Source organism: Chamaea fasciata, unplaced genomic scaffold (genome assembly GCF_029207755.1).
Source record: "Chamaea fasciata isolate MVZ Bird 193981 ecotype frontalis unplaced genomic scaffold, bChaFas1.0.hap1 SCAF_1, whole genome shotgun sequence".
NCBI lineage: Eukaryota > Metazoa > Chordata > Aves > Passeriformes > Sylviidae > Chamaea > Chamaea fasciata.
In genome coordinates this window covers 104,025,488-104,044,683 of record NW_027094086.1, presented here as the reverse complement: position 1 = coordinate 104,044,683, position 19,196 = coordinate 104,025,488, and the positions used below count along the sequence as shown (strand labels likewise).

Genomic DNA, 19,196 nt, shown 5'->3' with positions numbered 1-19,196 from the left:
GTCTGGGACTTCTGTTTGGAGCAAGTTGTAAGGTCAGTATGCACCCAGGAGCTCTACCTCAGTGTTCTCACCTTACTTGAGGCAAAGTACCTTCAAAACATAATGATGTTCATAACATCACTAGTTAGTCATGTCAGAAAAACAGATTTATTCCGAATAAGCTGCGAACATATGTTCTTCTTGTGAGGATTTAGGTAATGATGCTCACCTCTGTATTACTGCTGGGCGCCTGAGCTAATAGCTGGGGTGAATACCCAGTATGAGGCATCTATTTTCTCTCTTTTAAGTTTAAAATTAGAGGAATTTTTTTTACTAAAGCTGATACACTGACTTGGTTTGTAATTTGACTATTGATGAAATACTCAACTATTTAATCAAATACAAACTTTCCCCATCAGGTGCTCAACCAATGAATACACCAGTATGTTTACTTCTACCAGTCTTTTTCTTTTCCCTGGGCTCTGTGACTGCATTTTTCCCTTCCAAACCAGGCCGAAGGATGGACTCACAATTAAACTTGACTAGACTGAAATATTGTGCTTCAGTAACTACTCATTTTTGCAGTGAAAAGAACATGACAAAACACAGAGGAAAAGACATGGGATTTTTCTCCTTTTATAAGTTATGGGAGCCTTTACATTCAACAGGGGAAATGGAGTCTAGCTGCTTGGAAGCATCAGCATTTCCTTTTTTGATTTATAACTTAATTCTTGAGACATCTGGGAGTGGAGGAGGCTTATGAGTTGGACACCTGTTTTTGTTGTTACTGCAGACACCACTTCACGTAATGTCTTTCACAAGTAAAGCTTTTTGGGTAGCTCCCACTCTTCTTGTTTGATGGCTGATTGAGAAGATCAGCCTCTGTTGTTAAAACCTCATACTGACCACTGTAAATGTTTCTGTGATCAAGTGTGGAATGCCTGAACTTTGTTGGCAAAGTGTGCCTGTCAGTAGCTGAAGGATTAGTGCTTTGTGATAAAAATGTAACTGTATAAAATACAAAGGATAAGATAATTCTGGTTTTCTTATCATTCTCTTTTTAAAGTATTTATCTATAAAATATGCTGAGGAGGTTGAAGGGGAGAAAAGAACAGAAATGTTTTCTTTTTTTCTCTTTTATTTTTGACTTTTGCATCTGATACATGAGACTTACTGGATTTGACTTTTTTTCAGTCGGCCTCTATCATCTAAATGGTCTGCAGCTAGCCCAGCAAGTCTTGCAGGCAGAGGTAAGGTAGTAGTAATGTAGTGCAGTGCATAGTTATTCTTCATGTTCTTTGAATTAAAAGTTCTAAATGCAGCTTAAAATTTGACTGTATCAGCATTTGCCCTGTTTCCAAGATAAATAATGGTATGTGTCGCTACAAACTGTACTTGGAGCTAAGATTTCCTCACACTCACTTCACTTTTTATGTAGTGTCAGTTGTTTCAAGTATAAGACATAATTCAGTATTAATTGATCATCTGTCCTGGAGTTTGGTCATAGAACAGTCACTCGCAAAGAGGCAAAACATTCTTTGGTCTGTTCATGATTAGACTTATTGCAGCTGGAAATTAAAGACTCACTGTCTCTTTCATCTGTTCCCGTGTAGCTGTTGCTCTTTCTAAATAAATAAATAAAAAAAACCCCAGCCAAATAACATATTTGTAATTCAGAAAGTTTAATTATTTGTTTAGTTTTCGGAATTTAATAACTTCAGTGTTTTTTCCCATAATGTCTTAGTAACTCTTTGAGAGTGAATACTTGAGCTGCTTTTTACAAATGATTATTTGTGATTAAGAGAAAATACTGAAACTGATCAGGGGAGTCAAGTTTGGAAGACCTAAAACAATGGTTAAAATTAAGCAAATAGTTAAAATTCAATAAATAATAGGAATTGAAAGATTAGAACTTAAAATATTTCAGAGTACACATTCAGTTCACCTGTCTGTGGCTTTACCTTAGCTGAAGTGTGGGAATATTTTCTTCCTTCAGTATCTCAAGGAAGGATGTGAAATTTCTTACATTTGTGAATCATTCAATAATGTAATAAATCACACAAAGGTTCAGAATTATGTTATTTGTGCTAGGATGGGAACAGACACTTTGCATTAAATAATGCTAAAATATCATGCTGAATGAAGATAAATACTACTGTAAAACAAGCTGTTCTTTATACATAGTTCATGGCAAGACTGGGTCTAGTTTGTTTTTTAATCTCAGTAATTCTTGGTTTAATACTAATTTAGGCTTTTTTACCTAGGTTTTTGTGCTTTCTTGAGAGCATACTGCGGTAGTAGAATATGCTAACCTTTTGAAAATCATTCATTTTATTCAATATCAACTCCTTTTTTTTTTTTTTCTTCCCCTGTTCTGGTAGTTTCAGGCAGCAGCAAGGGCGTCCCAAGCCCAGGCACCCTGCAGAGGTCTCGCAGTGACATCGACGTGAATGCTGCTGCGGGCGCTAAGGCGCGCCATGCCGCCGGACAGACCGCTGGGGCTGGGCGCCTCTCCACAGCCGGGCTGCCCCCAGGCTCCTACGCCTCCCTAGGTAAGGGAGGCACCCCTGCACTGCTCTGAGAGGTTGCTGTGATTTTCTTGATCAAAAAGTTACAGTGCAATACTCCTATGTTTGAAAAGCAGTCATCATTGTTAGTAGCTGCACTGGAGTGTGGCAATAGGGCAGTACTTCTGAATTAAGTCACAAGCTTTCCTAGATGCTTTATGTCTCTTGTGCTGGAAGAATGCCAATGCAAAGAGTGTGTCCACACTGTGCTCTTTGAATGTCTTAGTCTAGAATTAATATTAAGTCTTGGAAGGAATGGTACCTTTACTTAACAGCACATGGTGATCGTGCCTTTTTTTGTTTGTAAAAGTAACTGAGAAATGAGTGTGAGAGCTCTTGATTATCCATTTGTCTCAGCTTGCTCTTCAGGTATTTTACAAGAGTGCTAAAGATACCCTCGCAGTAAGAAGTGGCTTCTTCATGAAACACAGAAGTGCTTTACACAATAACTTACTAGATTTAGTTCATAATTTCTTCCTAAGGGCATTGATGGAACTATGTGTATACTTTACCTAGCTAACAATCCCCATTGATATTTGCTGTTAGACATAGGAAGTGCTACAAGTGGTAAGAGTGGAGAAAAGTATTTGATAGTGGTGGTGTAGGTGCTTGAACATCCATTAAGTGGCAATGGTAAAGGACTATGAGCATGTTTTTTCTGAATTTTTAGCTTTTCTGTACTGTAGGGATAACAGTGGGGGAAGAGAGGTTCAGTGTTCACGAAACTGTTTTTCTCTTCTCAGCTTCTGTACCAGTTAGATCACCAAGGAGAGAGACGCATGTTCTAGTGTTAGTATGGCCATAGGTGATCACAAGAGACAAAGAAACTATATGCTTCTTCTTATTTGCATTGTGTTTGGGTAGATGTTAGCCTACGTGTAGGCTGTGGTTTGCCAAGGTTTTGGTTGTGTTTTTTAAAATCAAAACCTGAGTTAAAAGCTTTCTAAAATTAGTTGATTCTTTTTGTCACGAGGGCCCACTTGAAATGCTGTGAGCAGCATTGATTTTAGTGTTAAAGAGTGAGCAATCCCGACTTTAAAGGAATACTTGGAATAGGAGTTTCGGATGTGGGCTCTCTCTGGTGCCCACACAGGGGGCAGCAGAACTTCTGGGTCACAGGTGGACACGACAAGAGGCTGCTTGGTGAAGGGGGTACATTGCTGGTTCACCAGGGAAATTGTGGATGCCCCATCCCTAACAGTGTTCAGCACTAGGCTGGATCAGGCTTGGAGCAAACCACTCCAGTGGAAGGTGTTCCTGCCCACAATAAGGGGGCTGGAACTTCCAACTCAAACCATTCAATAATTCTGGAACTGTGAGTTCCTCCTAACTTAATGCCTAAAAGCCTGAAATATGTGGGATTATTATTTTCCAAGGTCAGAGTATTGCCTGGTGTTTTGATGTGCAACAAAATGTATTTTGAACCTCAGACAAAGCTGGCATTCAGAGAAGTGAAAGTGGTGCAGAGCATGGTGACAGAGGGAAAATTCGAATGGAAAACAGAGAGAGATCCTACTCTGTTAGTGTCTCCTTTATGCTGCTCAAATGAAAGGACTATATCGTCTTAAGACTTTCACAGAAAATTAGCTCTTAATTGGAGTATTGGTTTGCTTTTAGAACATTAAGCAATATCAGATTCATGTGAAGAATTTTCTAAGCAAGGGTTGAGAAGGGCACACAGGTTTCCAGTCAAGTAAACAGTGATGGGTTTATGCAGGAAAATAACAGAAATAGCTTATTCTCTTTGTAATTTATTGATTGGATGAGTGAGGATGGAGGAAAGGAATAATAAGCAGTAAGTCTGGGTCCTATTCATTTGAAGAATTTGAGTTGCTGGAAAGCTTTACCTTGCTAGCAGATGCAGTCATGTGTGGAGAACAGTGTGATGGTCATTTAAAATAATGTAATACTGGCAAAATAATGTAATACTGGCAAAGTACTGTACAAGTCAAATCCTAGTGCAGACCGTGGAAGGGCAGTGGTAGTCGAGGAGACCAAGGTTTGTTTGCAGTCACATTAAAGCAGTACTGCTTGGCTGATCTTGGCTCAATCTCCTAACAGGTTTTTGACTGTGGTAATTTGAATGATACATACCACGTAGACAATGTGACTGCTGTTTGTTGTGGATTAGCTTCAAAATATTGTTTACTCCTAGTTTTCAAATGATAACCTTAAAATGAATGGAGTGCAAATCCAAGCAAGCGCCATGTTTCAGAAAATTGGCTAATTTGTAAAGTTCCTTCCTCTGTTCATTTTAAGAGATTTATTTAGAGTAGCCCAAATATGGAAAGTTAAATGACAAAACTATCAAGCTAATGCTGACCATGGTCTGAAAAGGCCTAGGCAATGTTATTTTATTTCTGTAATGCTTTCTACTTCCTTTAGGTGTTGCAGTCAGTACCAGAATAAATAACATTGTCTCCTAGAGCCTGAATTTATTTTTCTGCCTGGCTTGCAGAAAAACATCCACCTTTTGCTTACACAGCTACCAAATTTAAAGCTTCAGAAGGCCAGAAGCTTTTATAAGCATAGTAATACATAGTTGTGTTCACCCATCTCTTCCCTTTTCATTATTAATAGAATAACTCTTGCTTATTTATGGTTTATTAAAAGATTATTCTAGAAGCAGGAGGATATTCTCTAGTTATTTTAAATGTTGACTATCTTTGACATCCTTAAGTATTAATGTCCTTGTTGAGGAGGCTTGAGCTGTAATTGTATATGTCTTGTGCTAAATATTTTAATTTTGATTGTTACTGTCAGAATATTTATGCACTACCTTCCAGCTGAACTGGTAAATATTTAATACTTTTAAACCAGAGTGAAACTTTCTCTCATTTGTCCTTTGTCTTAACTGTGCTATTTTTTTCCCCTTCTGTCCCTTACCCCAGGTGGGGCTTCATGCTCAGAAGCAGATTTCATAAGAAATATAAATATGTGGTTCAGTAATGATATAAATATGTACCGATGTTTCAGTAACTGTTTACACCAGGAATGAAACCATTTATAAATGTTTTACTGTAAGGGTTTTCTCAAATCTGGGAACTAGGGAATCAATATCCCTGTGCAGGGTGCTTCTACCCTGTTTTGTAATTTTGCACTGAGGAAAACCAACTTTGCTTAAGGTAGCTTATACATGCATTAATTAGATAAACATGTCTGCTGTATTTAATATTAATGTATTTTCCTCAATTAATGTTTTATGACTCTGCTGTGAACACTTTTATTCTAACACACTAAGTTTTCCATGTTTCTTTGCCTGCTTTTTCAACAAAGAGGATACTTCTGACAAGATGGATGGTAAGAAATTATTTAGTCTGTCCTCTAATTCTATTAAATATCTAATAGTGTCTTTTATGTAAAAGTATTGATGTTTAATGTATTTGTCTGTTCATTAACCAAGTACTATGCTGTTTCCATTTACTCCTGTATAATCTTGGTGTCTTTTATTATATGTGTTATTGCTGTATTTGTCATTTTTGTGAATGTTTGGTCTGTATCAGCAACGGAAATGTCATCAGAAATCTGACATTGACCCTCTTTTTTTAAAAAAGCTCTGTTAATTACAGAGCAGTTTTGTAATTGTTACATGCTGATTTAAACTAGTTAAATACATGCTTTTAAAATTAATCTTGTTCCAGTTTATTCCATAGTTTTACATGTAAAGCAAATTTTTTTGACTTAGCAGAACAGTAGTGAGAGAGCAGAAGATGCTTGACCACATAAGCAAAAACCAAAAAAAAAGTCTCATCTATCAAAATCTAGCCTGGCTACATAATTTTAAGTGCCTGTAAATTCTGTAGTACAATGTAATTCTGTAAAAGAATCATTTGTGAAGAAAACCTACCTGTTAAAATAGCCTATCAAGTATTCCACCTAAGTTTTAGCACTTGCTTTTTCTTCATTCACTCTGTTGAAAACACATGGAGGGACTGCAAAGCAGTTGAGCATCAAGCTTCTCAGAAATTGTCTGTTTCAGGTGTGTGCAAATAATGCTTCACATATAATAAAGTGGCACTCCCAGCCTGCTGCCTGGTGATTGTAGCTCTAATTTATTGCTTGGGAGCACTTAACAAGTTAGCTGCTTACTTAATATTTTGTGTTACATATTTATTAACTGTGAATGTTTGGAAGAATGAGTAGTTTATTGGAAGCAAATGTATCTCATAGAAATGAAAAGAGGTAGATCTCTAAACCAGAGTCCTGAAAAATTTCAAAACACAGATGTTTCTTGAAAGAATTGGAGCTGATTTTGAGCACTGAAAATGACAAGCCTAGTTTAATAAAATGAAGAGTGTTTGTACAGGATAGTAGAGTCTGTATTGCTTATTTCCATGTTATATTTCCTTAGGCTACTTATAGTAGGCTTTATTTATAGCTGTTTGTTTATAGCTGTTATTTATAGCAAATCTTGAGCTTTGGACATTGTCACCAGAAATAAAGGTTCTTAGGGCCAGGTAGGCTTTTTCTTTTGTTTTGACCAGAAGTCACAACTATGTTGCTCATTTCTGTTGAAAACCAGCAAGGGAAGTGTTATACAATTCATCAGAGTAACAGGGTAGGGTTTTGTTCTAGATGCTGTCTCTATGTATAATCTGGAAGATGGAGTGAAAACAGCTTAGCTCTCCAGCTGTGGTTGTATGATACAGCTCTTCTGATCTAACTACCTCCAGGAGGAACTAATCACTTTTCCTTTTCCCACTAGCCTTGTCTGCATATTTTTTCTCGCTTCTTTTGTTACCACCTTGTAATAATTCCATTATTGATTACTGTAGGTGAACAAACTCCATAAAACTGATTTCATAAAAGTGACTGATACTCTGTTATTTAGCTTTTGGACCTGTCAGTGAGCCTTTAGCCAACCAGACCAGATGGTAGCACAAGGCTGAGAGGAAAGAGAAACAGAACCACCCCTTTTAGGAGCAGCTGTCTGTTTACCTGTCTTAGGTGTTGCATAGAATCTGCCTTTCGAGATCCAGCTCTGCAAGATTGTTGGATTTGGAGGGAGGTAGCTCGGAGTTTGGGGAGTTTGGTTTTGTGTTTTTGAAAACTGGCAAATTTGATCTGGAAAACTTTGAGACACTCCTACATACATATTACTGTAACTGATTTTTGTGGAGAAGCATTGAAATATACACTGAAGTAGTTTTTTAGAGGCAGTTTTTAAAAACAGTTCTGTGAAGATACTGTAACATGAGAAAACCTTCCCAGCAAAGCTGACTAAGTTCAGGCTAGGCAAAGACACTAATAGATGTTTTCATCCTTATAGTTCTTTTGCAAGGCAGAAATGGTAGAGATTGAAAATAAAAATGGAAGTACCCTTTGATATTTTTTAGGGGCATTTAACATTTTTATCATTACTAGTATATATTTTATTCTGTAATAAGATCTGTTTCAAAGGAACTTAGAGGAAGGACTGCCGATGATTCAGCGTCCCATCACTTCCTAGGTACTGATGGGAGAAAGGCTTGTCTGACTCTCATGTTGTCAAAAATCAAGCCTTGTTAAACTTGGCATATTTGTCCAAGTGTGATCTGATTTCAGCAAGCTCATATTCCTTCCACGTCTCTGAGCAAGACTTGATCTTGTGCATGTGTATCTTCAGAGTAATCTCAGGCTTAATTCAGAGAAATCCTCCTTGCTGGCAGTTCCTATCAAATTATCACTGTCCAGTGTGGGAAACACAGTCTCTGTGTTTTTCTCTGAGGTTATGTATAATAGTATGTTTCATATTTTCTGAAGAGCTTGCATTACAGTATTTTTAATGTCTGTTTTGATCTGTATATGTAATTTTGTTGACTGATCTCATAGATGTATTTTTTTTTTATTGAACTTTTTGTGATTTGGAAGGCAGTGATGTGCATTGTGTTCTTGTAAATGACTATCAGTATAGTATGGATATTTCCTTGATAATTCAGTTATGGAGTTGCAATATAAAAGCTTTAGCTCTCTTGACTTGATAAAATTTGTCAAGATTCCCGAGATTAATCTCAAAAAGAAATTTGGAAGACATAGTATTGTTTGGAATATCATGTATTTTATTATTTTTCCTGTTTAGGAACAGCTTCTGAAGATGGTAAGAAACTACTTTGTTAGATTAGCTAATATTTTCAGCTTCATATTTTCATTGATACAAATGAAGCTTTAAAAGTAGAACTTGGTGTTTCTCGGGCTTTGTGGAGGTTCATAACAGATATGGGCTTATGGGCTAACAGCTTATGCATCTAATACTTGGTTGTCATGTACTGTTTTTAAAATTCTTTTGCTTTTACTTTAATTCTCAATTGCTCATCTGCAGTCTTAAGTATCATTGCTTAACATTTCTACTGTGAAAATACAGAGGCTTTATAATTTTGCATTTGTTTTTTAAAGCAAATCTTGTCACAGAATATTTCATCAAATGTGTTCATGCTCTGGGAAGCAGGTGCTACTATTACTCATCTCTGTGAGACTTGGAAGCTAATTTTCAATCTGTTATTAACATTTAAACCTGCCATTAGCGAATGGATGTAGAGACTCCAAATGAGTTAACAGTTCATTTAATTCACAAACTGGTTTATTTTATACTGATAAAGCTGAAACAGGTTCCAGGTGATATTTTAACATAGTACTGAAATAGTGGCACTCTGTATTCCTAGGTTTTGGGCCAAATTCTGAATGCAGTTACATGCCTTGCAGTCTCATAGCACTCAGTGGGAAAACATTGCCATTGCACAGGGATAACTAGTAGAGTTTGGACTAGTTAATCTAATCATTCTTGCTAAGCCTCTTGTTTTCTAATAGTTTAGCGAATAATCTCCTTTATCCTGATTCTCTTCTTATAGACTCTCATCTATGGCTGTTCCCTTTACTTGGATGAATAATATTAACTTGGTTGGTCTCCAAATTCTGCTGTGGAAAGCCTAAAGAGGCCAGAACTAAAGAACAGTCTGTGTACCTAATTCTTCTAGGTCAAATATTGACTCAGCATGTCTGGAAAATATTTTAATTATGCTGTGTTTGAAAGTGTTGAGCTTGTTGAGCTAGATCCACCCTGTACAGTCTTTCTGGGGTTTGTTCTTGCAACTTAGAAGAATTATGGTTAGCATGAGTTTGGTTTTGATTTCATTTTTGTGTTGTTTGAGAGGTTGACTTAGGAAATGTAGTATACAACACCATTATTTTCTTTCCATGGATGATCTTTCAGTTAGCTATAATTCAGACAATTGGGGTCTTCCTTTCTTTTGTAATTTCTTTGTATAGGCTGGATGTTACAAGGAACATGGCTCGCAATGCAGAAAGGTTTGACCAAACCCAAGAGAACCTGTTATTTGCCATTTGGCGTTCTAGAGAAAAGTGAATATGTTGTTTTATTTTAGATACTTCGTTTAATTTGTCTCTTGCTCACCTTTTCTATCTATTAGGGAGAGTAGTATTTCTTTATCATGTTGTCATGAGAAGTACTTTAATGTATTTTGTGTTTGCAAAATGATCTGGAAAGTTTGGGAAATCCTGTAGAAACCTGTATGACCAGGGCCAGGAAAACAGTAGAACCTTCAGTATTAAAAAAGCTAGTATTTAGATTTCTATAAAAAAAAAAAGAGGAGTGAAGTTAGGAAGAAAGCTCAGAATCCTATTCTGTAGATTTATGACAGCAAAAGTAGAATTACAAGCTGAAGTAATGATCAGAATATTGTACCTGATACAGCAGCATTAGTGTTTCCATTGCACTGAAGTGAGTAAACTTCCCCTTTTTTTAATGTAATTAACATATATATGTTAGAAGGAAGAACTAGCTAGTCAGTCCAGGATGTTGAAGGTGTAATGTGGAAATAGTTTGCTGAACCATGTAGCATCAGAGGAGAAGTATTTTTGCTTCCTCAGCTATTTAATTCCTCAGGGTGTTCAAATTTCTACTAATTATCCCAAGCAAATTGTCACCAATTGAGTTACATTGCGCTTCTTTTATATGCAGAAACTTAAGAAAGTATTAGTAAATACTACTGATGCCCTGCTTCCTACCTGACTGAAAAACTGATTTAATGCCGTTTTTCTTTCCTAGGTCGTATAAGATCAAAGCTCTCAACCCCTTCTGTTGGTATTGGAAATTCTAAAACAGATTCCAGAGGACGGAGTAGAACCAAAGTGGTGTCACAATCTCAGCGTATGTATTTTCTGTTTATCAGTTATACCTGATAAAGAGGCCAAATGCTTAAGCATATATTCATTGACCAATGGCTACAGTCAAAGTTAATTAAAAAAAAAAAAAAAGCTACATACTGAGTTGTTGTTCTGTGCCTTAGGTTCATCATCGCCAGACCAAAATGAAGGTATTTTTTTTCAGTGTTTTGGGTCAGTGGTATTTGCATGCTTTTCTGATTCATGTTGTTTTTCTCTGGACAAAATACTAGGTTAGGTCTTAGTTTGCAAATTAAATTAGATAATGTAACAGGAAGTGAAATCTATCCTTAAATTCTGTCTTCAATTATAACTTCTCAACATTCTTTTCCCCCCTTTTCTGACTTCCACAACATGAAAGGCCAGTAAACATGGACTAGTAATAGAGAAGAATGGGTAGGCTGAGTGGTGTCCTGAATGTTACCTGCAAGACCTAATTTTTCACTTTTAAAAAAGTCTTATTTTAGCCAGAAATACCTGTTTTCACTTTAAGCTAGGCACTGCTGTACCTCTTGGATATAAACTCTTTTTTTTTGTTGTTTTTTTTTTTTTGTTTTGTTTTTTTTTGTTTTTTTTTTGTTTTTTTTTGTATTACAGCTCTTGCCTTTATTTAACTCTTCTTTTGAAGGAAAAATACTAACCCCTCACTTTACAATCAGTTACTTAGCTTGTGTTGAGTTAAAAAGCTAAACCAAGCAATTTAATGTGTGTCAGCTAATCCACATTAATTTCCTGTGTGTGTTTAGTAACCAGAGCAGATGTGACGTTTTTGATCTAGCCAAGCACTCGGTCATTAATTAAAAAGACCTCATTACCTCACACTCTTTGGCACTGGCTGGCCTACAGCAATTCATCCACACATCAGCTGTCTCCAACGGACACTTTCTGACTAAGCTCTGTAGTATTTTCAGATTCTTATCTTTGTCCCAATAAGTGAAATGCAACTAAATTAGTGAAAGGAAGACAAATACGCAATAAAATTAAATTAAACTTCCCACTTGTATAAATCATCAGATCTAATGTTCTAAACCAGTAAATTTTACCAGGTTTAAAAATTTCAGTACTGTTATTTTGCTATCACTACCCATACCCACTTTTTAAAATAAAACCCTTTAATAATGTATTTAATGGCAGAAGCGTTTGTCTTCATAGCAATGGCTGCATCTATCATAAATAGAATGATTTTAGAAGTTAAAAAAGCAGGTAGTAGTTTTTCTTTCCTGTTAGGGTATTCGCCATTCAGTTTCTGCATAATTTCATTTCCTAACAAGTACAGTTGGATCAAACGTGATCCAGTGTTTGCAGGTTTTCTGAAATAAAACTTTCAAACAATGTGAACAGATAAATGTAGCATACTAAAATTTAATAGAATAAGTTCCCTTAAGAGCTTTGACAATGCTCTAATCTCAGAAGTGTTTGTGAAATGAGAGCCTGAAAATGAGTCGTTATTGGCTGGGACAGAAGTTCTGTAAAACTTGTTTTACAGATGGCTACACTATACCATAAGCAAAGAATATGTGAATAATTTAAGAGGGAGGGAAGGTAAAGTTCCTTCTAATCCCTTTTCCCCCCCTATGAAAAGCTATGAGCAGTATCTTTAACCAATTTTTCATTAGCATTAGGAAAGTTTGGAATTAAGCTTTCTGAAAATACTTTTGTACTTTGAATAGATTTGGTAAATTCTTAAAAAGTGAAGATGTTTGATAAATGTCTGGAGAAGGGGGTAAATTTAGGTAGCAATATAATACTTTAGTGATGATCACTCCCATATAACATTAAATAACTGTATATCCAGAGAAGCAAAATTAAGTCTTTCCAGTTTTTTTACTGATAATGACAGGGTTGGGGTTTTTTTTTCATTTTTATACAGTCATAATGTCTAAACAGATAAATTGATATTGAGATAACTAGATCTGACTTCATGTGATGATGTGTGAAAATTAAATGCATGAATGCATCTTTACAGCCTTTTATTACTACTGTTCAGAACCAATTGCTTCAAATAGCTCATTATAACCTGTCAGTGGGGGAGAACAAGAATTCTGAGATGTTTTAAGGAAGATAAACAGGGCAAACACAAATGGACAGGCGAAGGAGAATTCTCAGGCACTGTATGCCAGCTATTTGGGTGATGCTTCTTTATGTGACTGAAAATTTTCACAGCATTGTGTGAAGCGTGATGCTTATTGTTTCCATACGGGGATTGTTTCAGTTCCCCAGCTTATGTAATGGGAGAATAGCTTCATATTAGATTTAAGCTATTATTTTTTTTAAAACCACTGTAGCACAGATGCTTTTGTTAATTTTTGGGTTACAGCTATCTTTTGTTCAAAAATCATTTTATGAAAGACTTGCAAATTTGAATGCTATTACAAAAAAAATTTTTTTTAAGGTTTCAAAAGCCCTTTACTCTTCTATTTTTAAATTAACATAAAGTAAATGCTTCATTATTTTATTCTTATCTGTGGAAAAAAATGGTTACATTTTTTTCCTCCTCTTTCCATTTTGCTTGTCAGGTAATTCAACAGGGTCTGCTAAAATTGCATTACAGTCGACATTCAGAGAATTTCTGAATGGAAACAAATTCTTCCTTTTATACTTGAGATTATTTTAAAGAGGAAAACGAAAAAATCTGTGCAAGTCTTTTCAGTTGTGCCATTGTGAATTCGCTTTTTTTGTTTTGATCATCCACCGCACCTGCAGCTCAGTTCCTTTACTGTTGTGTCTCAAACAACAAAGTTTTGATCTTGTGTGTAGCTTTTGTTCAGCTGTTGAACTTTTTGAGCCTTTTTGGCAATCTAATATTCTTTTCAAGTAATATGCAGGCTACAGTTTCATGCTTAATTGAAATTTAATTCTTCAGTGTTGAGTTGTTGATTAGAAAGCTGAAGAATTGTAATTTGCTTGTGCAGCTTTGCTTCATTTGCTTTGTACATAGCATCTGAATTTAATTCTTCAATTGTGGAAGCTACTTAATAGCACTGCTTTAGCATAACCCCCTTGTGGCTTTTTTCCTGTGTGAAATGACTAAAGCTTTCTTATTTCCATTTACCATTCATTTTTTAATCTGCTCTGCTCCCTCCCTCTTCATGGATTATAAATCCCTACCCTAATCCTGCCTTTACACTTGTTCAGGATCACAGTCTGCTAACCCCATTGGTGGTAAGAGTCTACAGAATTCGTGTACACATCATTGTTTGATCACCTGTTTGACATACCTCATTTAAGGACCCTATTCAGCAGAAATTCTGGCTGGCTTTTTTCCATATGCTGCGCGTAACTTAATTGGGTGTAATCCTTATGTAGAGAGCAGGAGAGATGGGAAGGGTTTGTTATTTTGGAATAGTGCCTTAGTGATCTTCCTTTCATCATTCAGCTCACTTAGTTCTGCTGGAATTGGTAATACTGACAAGAGTATGCCAGTGCTGTTATTTGCATAGTATTTTCAGGCTGTTTAGCTGCATTCAGTTGACTTATGCTGCAGTGGTACACTTTGCCGGTCAGACCATAGAAAGATTGAATGAAGTATTAAAACAAGAGGCTGCATTTCTTCTGAATATTCTGACAAGAGTAAGCTTCTTCAGATTTCTGACCTATTGAAGAAAATGTAAAAGTCTGCAGCATAGTGAAACCTTCTACGATCTTTTTATCATTTTAAAGAGATACAAAACAGGAAGAAAGCATAGTAATATCAGGTCTAAGTTGAAATACCCTGATATGAAGATACTGTCAAACCCTTAATTTTTGCACATCACAACAGTTTTGTATGTTTGCTTATTCTTCTGTTGCTATAGAAGTTGTGCTTGTTTTTTTCCAGGCTTTATAATGCTTTATCATTTCTGCTGAATAGGTCCATAGTTTGGAAAAGGGATTTTGCTAAATAATCATTTCAAGTTTGAATTCAAACAATGAATCTAAAAGTATATGCATGGTACATTTTCCTTAGATTTCTCTCTTCCACCCAGCGTATATTTTATTTTGTTTGGGATTTTGTTTCTTTTCCCATATTGTCAAGCTTTAGTCAACTTGTATCTTTTTTTCAATGTGCCTCATAAGAAGTAACCCATGAAATTCACCTGAAAAGTTGCATGTTGTCTGTAAATCTGATAGCATCACTGTGGTCATACAGTTACCTGATTGTATTTTAAAGATTAATGAAAGGTTTAAATCTTTATGTAATTAGTCTGTGGTTGAAATTCTTTTTGCATTTTATTTGGTCATATTTCTTGAATTCTACAGCTGGAAACAATATATTAATATCAGTTAGTGATGTAAATCAGTTACAGCTAGGGAAGAATGAAGTCTTTGTTAAGAACTTAGAACTTAAATGTTCTGTAACTGAAATATCAAAATGAAAGATAAGTGACTACAGTTTCTGGTAGTGATACAGTACCTAGAACATCTGTAGTACTTTGTAATATACAATTTTAATTAACAGAAATTTAAGACACTTAAGTATGTCTTAATCAATTTTTTAGCTTGTTTAAAACTCATTTAATAAATTCCGTAATTCATGGGGTAGCCCCCACAGAAATGTACATGAGTACATTAATGTTCTTCAGTCATTTTATTTAATGTCAGAATAATGCTTGAAGACCCCATGCTTTTAAAAGCAAGGGAGAAGAGTTTAAATGTTAGGAAAATCATGTTACTTAATTATAACATTGGTTGCATTGGAAGAGCTGGGATAGTTATGAAATCCTAGTTTAAAGTTGCTCTCTTTAGCTTTCTAACAGGTTTGTTTTTCTTTATTAATAGAAAATGTGATTAGTGAGACCACATAGCTTAAAAAAACGAGCACAGCAGCATTCATTTTAGGGAATGGGGAACTCTTGTCGAAATCCAGAAATAATAATTGTGGTTTCTTGAGCTTATGTAGTGCTAAGTACCTTGTCAGGTGCTTCCTTGCATCGATAATTTTAACTACCCTGTATACAGCACTGTAAGAACTCGGACCAAGGCATTCTATTTCATGTGTTTACCGTGTAAGTTTTTCCTGATCATTTCAATCTACCACCACCTTCCAACTAACTTCAAGTATTATTTTCTTTTTAACCATGATTATTTGTCCGCTGTGCTGTTACTAATATTTATTCATTCTACCTTCAGCTGGCAGTAGATCTGGGTCTCCTGGAAGAGTTTTGACAACAACCACACTTTCCACTATGAACACAGGAGTTCAGAGAGTGTTGGTGAATCCTGCAGCTGCACAAAAACGGAGCAAAATCCCACGAAGTCAGGGATGCAGCAGAGAAGCTAGTCCTTCTAGGTTGTCAGTAGGTAAGAATCACCAAACAACTCTTGGTTTCTTTATAGCCTCTTATTTAAGTGCTGGATATCTACAGCTGGTATTTAGTTATAGGTGGATGAAAAAACCAGAATGCATCCTAGAATGTGGCTGTTTTCTGAGACTAGTTTTTGATATACAAGACAGTTTTAAACTGAAGCTGAAATTTGAGGTTTTTCTTGTCAGAACGCTGTAGTTGTTCTTTTCCTCACCTCCCTTTCTTCCTTTTTTTCACTTCACACCCAAAGTAGCCATATCCTTTGAATGAAAGTGTGATACCATTTTGAAAATATGTTCTTCGTTACTTCGCATCTTTTGTGTATGTGTGCGCACATGTGTAAATGCTATGATGCTAATATGAAAGTTACATGTTTTCAGCCTCACAGTATAATTCGATTATACTTTATTGCAAACAATATTATTGAAAAACATCTGTTGATTTTAATGGTATTGATGCTGTCCTTCCTTTGTGTTTTTGATTTATATCTTAGCCGCATATTTTTTTTTATTTTCCTTCTTTAGAAAGCTGTGGGGTTTTCCATTGGTGCCACTGTTGCTTAAATTGATCTTGAGCACGAATTCTGAATCATTACTCAATGTCGCTTGTTTTTTCTCCATCCTTTCCAAAGGGTCTTTCAACCATTCTGTAAAGAGTTAGTAAATTTCCATTTTAGGCTGTGCAAAGAAATAATGTCATTGAACTGGCTACTCTTAGACTAATCCAGCACAAACAAGAAAGTCTGTAAAAAAGGTTATGACTTAAAATACCACATAATCATCAATGTCTTTTCTTAGAAATGCGTCTTTGATCTTACTGCAAAACAGAATTGCATTAAAACCGCAACTTTTCTTATGTCTTCTCCCTTCTGTGCCGCTGTTTGTCTGCACCCTGAATCATACTAGCGCGAGGCAGCCGCATTCCTCGACCTAGTGTGAGTCAGGGCTGCAGCAGGGAGGCCAGCCGTGAAAGTAGCAGGGACACGAGCCCTGTCCGCTCTTTCCCGCCCCTAGGTAAGTACCCGGAGCCCTTGTCGTGCATGGCTGTCCCCACCCTTCGTTACCTGCGCCTAATGAGTCCGTGCTCCTCCGTTTAGCTTCTAGCTGGCCACCGTGTTCTCCCTTCCTTGGCTCTCCCCCCACTTACCCCTATGGAGAACTGACCAATGTGTGAATGGGCTGCACACAGGGAAAACATAGGCTTCGCTAGGCTTAGTCTGAAGTAGCGAGTCTAGAAAGGTGTGTGATGCGCAGTGTCTAGATGCCATTTGGGAAAGGCACTCATGGTTTTGGATATTTTTTTGAAATTGTGTTTCTCTTTCCGTTGCAGCACTCATTGCTTGGGTACTTGAGTGCAGGGTCAGCTGTTGCTCAAACTTTTCTACCTAGTCAATGAATTATTTTAGTGTGTTAAGGAGAAAATACATTTAATTATGTCCCCTTAGCAATTATATGGTCAAGAGCTTTTTGATCTTGACACAAATTGCAAGGTTTTGCAAGGTATCAATCTGTTTCTGAGATGTCAATTATAATTACCTTAACATGTTGGTTAAGGATTAGGGAAGGTTTTCATCTCCATATATCCTTGTCAAGGTTACTACAAATTCGATAGTAAATTTTGCTTAAAGTGCTTTTACATATCAGGTTTGTGGATTTTTTTTTTGTTACTGTTTTTTGTTTTTTGCTTGTTTGGTAATACCAAATGCTCTCTGTGCAACTGAATCTGAAACAGATCTCTTTTTGGTGTTACCTTTGGTGTTACCTTGCCTAATGAAGTAGTCTTTGTTATGTATCCTTCTTATTTGGTTTGTTCAGTGTAGCTTACAGTTAAGGGTTTTATAATACTGGCTGTTAAACATAGTCTGAAAATAGTAAATCTCTGGTTTCTACCTCAAATTGAGGCACCCAACTGTACTCTTAATTAGCAGTGGACATATGTTGTGGTCTGTTAGGGCTTCCTGCCAGCCATGATTTTATTTGGAGAGTACAGATTAATTGAATGAAAGCTCTTTCAGTAACTAATGCTAGTTTGTCCAGATGCTGTTTAACTGGGAAATGATACTAAAAGTAGATGTTACGAAGGATCCATTAGGAAACCTGTATCTTTTTTTCTAAAACACAGCTGGAAGATTGTGTTGAAGTACACATGTATCTACTGTTCTTTTAAAAATAAGGGTGTTTTGCAGAACTCTTTGTGCTTCTTTTCCTGCCTTACAACTTGATTTGAGCTGCATGCATGTAGGGTCAGATTTACATTTTGTAATCAGTTGAATGCTTGCTATCTAAAGAAGTCTATATTAGGTAATACCATGAGATCCCACCAGTGTTGCTGGGATAGATGCCACTGGAGGTTTTATACTTATTTATGTAGTTCAGTTTTATAATTCAGGTATCAAAACAAGAACCTATACTAGTGAAATAGGTGGAATTGTCTGATAGCACAGAGAATGCAAAGTAATGTGTATAGGGATCCAACACTGGTTAAAAAAAAAGGGAAATTTTACTGGGAACAAATGAAGATTCTTTTTAGTATGACTTTTTATTTGAATGATTTAAAATGTCATTCGGTGTTTCGTTGGTACAAGTGAAAGATGAAATAAGGGAAATTCATCTCTGTGTAGCTAGAGGCAGTTTGACATGGGGATGAACTGGGGAATGTAACTTGTATTGCCTCATTGTTAGCACAGAAATTTTTTGCTTATGAACACAAAATAAAATGTTTTTTTCCCCCTTTAGGGTATAAAATGACCTAAATGCTACATAATTGCTTCATTGTATACATTGTTATGAAGTGTTTATGTAATCTCACATCTCAGTATAATGTTATAAACTGGGAGAGAAGAGCCTTTAACAAGCAAGTGATTTGTAATTTATATTGAAGTGTCTACTTTTGTTAAGTATTGTCAATATTAGATATCAGACTAGTATAACGTCCATATTTTAACTAAGAAAATCATCTTACTGTAAGTCCATTTAAAGTCTTCTTTTGATTCATCCTTTTAAAAAGTGCAACAGCAAAAGTAAATACTTGACAGTTTCTGCAATTTGAGGGGTACAAAGAGTATTCTTGAAAATATGTTTTGGAATGATGTATGTTTCACCCAATATGTAGTGCCTTTTTCACTCTCTTAAAAACTTGTCCAGTATATTTCAAATGTATGTAGGGGCAGGAATCATTTCAAGTTTCTTCTCTGAAGTTTGAATTTTTA

At 36.0% G+C, this 19,196-nt stretch overlaps 1 protein-coding gene across 26 annotated transcripts in view; it reads left to right on the top strand.

The window, feature by feature from the left end:
* The window catches only part of CLASP2 (cytoplasmic linker associated protein 2), a 142,110-nt gene that overhangs the window by 88,923 nt on the left and 33,991 nt on the right, over nt 1-19,196 (top strand). For 18 of the 26 annotated variants that reach the window (XM_066191631.1, XM_066191618.1, XM_066191608.1 and 15 more), the window contains 7 exons: nt 1,174-1,229; nt 2,361-2,531; nt 5,823-5,846; nt 8,605-8,622; nt 10,588-10,689; nt 15,813-15,983; nt 16,894-17,001. In XM_066191631.1, the coding sequence (XP_066047728.1) occupies nt 1,174-1,229; nt 2,361-2,531; nt 5,823-5,846; nt 8,605-8,622; nt 10,588-10,689; nt 15,813-15,983; nt 16,894-17,001 (650 nt within the window). The remainder of the gene's footprint in view (nt 1-1,173; nt 1,230-2,360; nt 2,532-5,822; nt 5,847-8,604; nt 8,623-10,587; nt 10,690-15,812; nt 15,984-16,893; nt 17,002-19,196) is intronic. The other 8 variants (XM_066191626.1, XM_066191683.1, XM_066191665.1 and 5 more) reach the window with 3 other exon arrangements.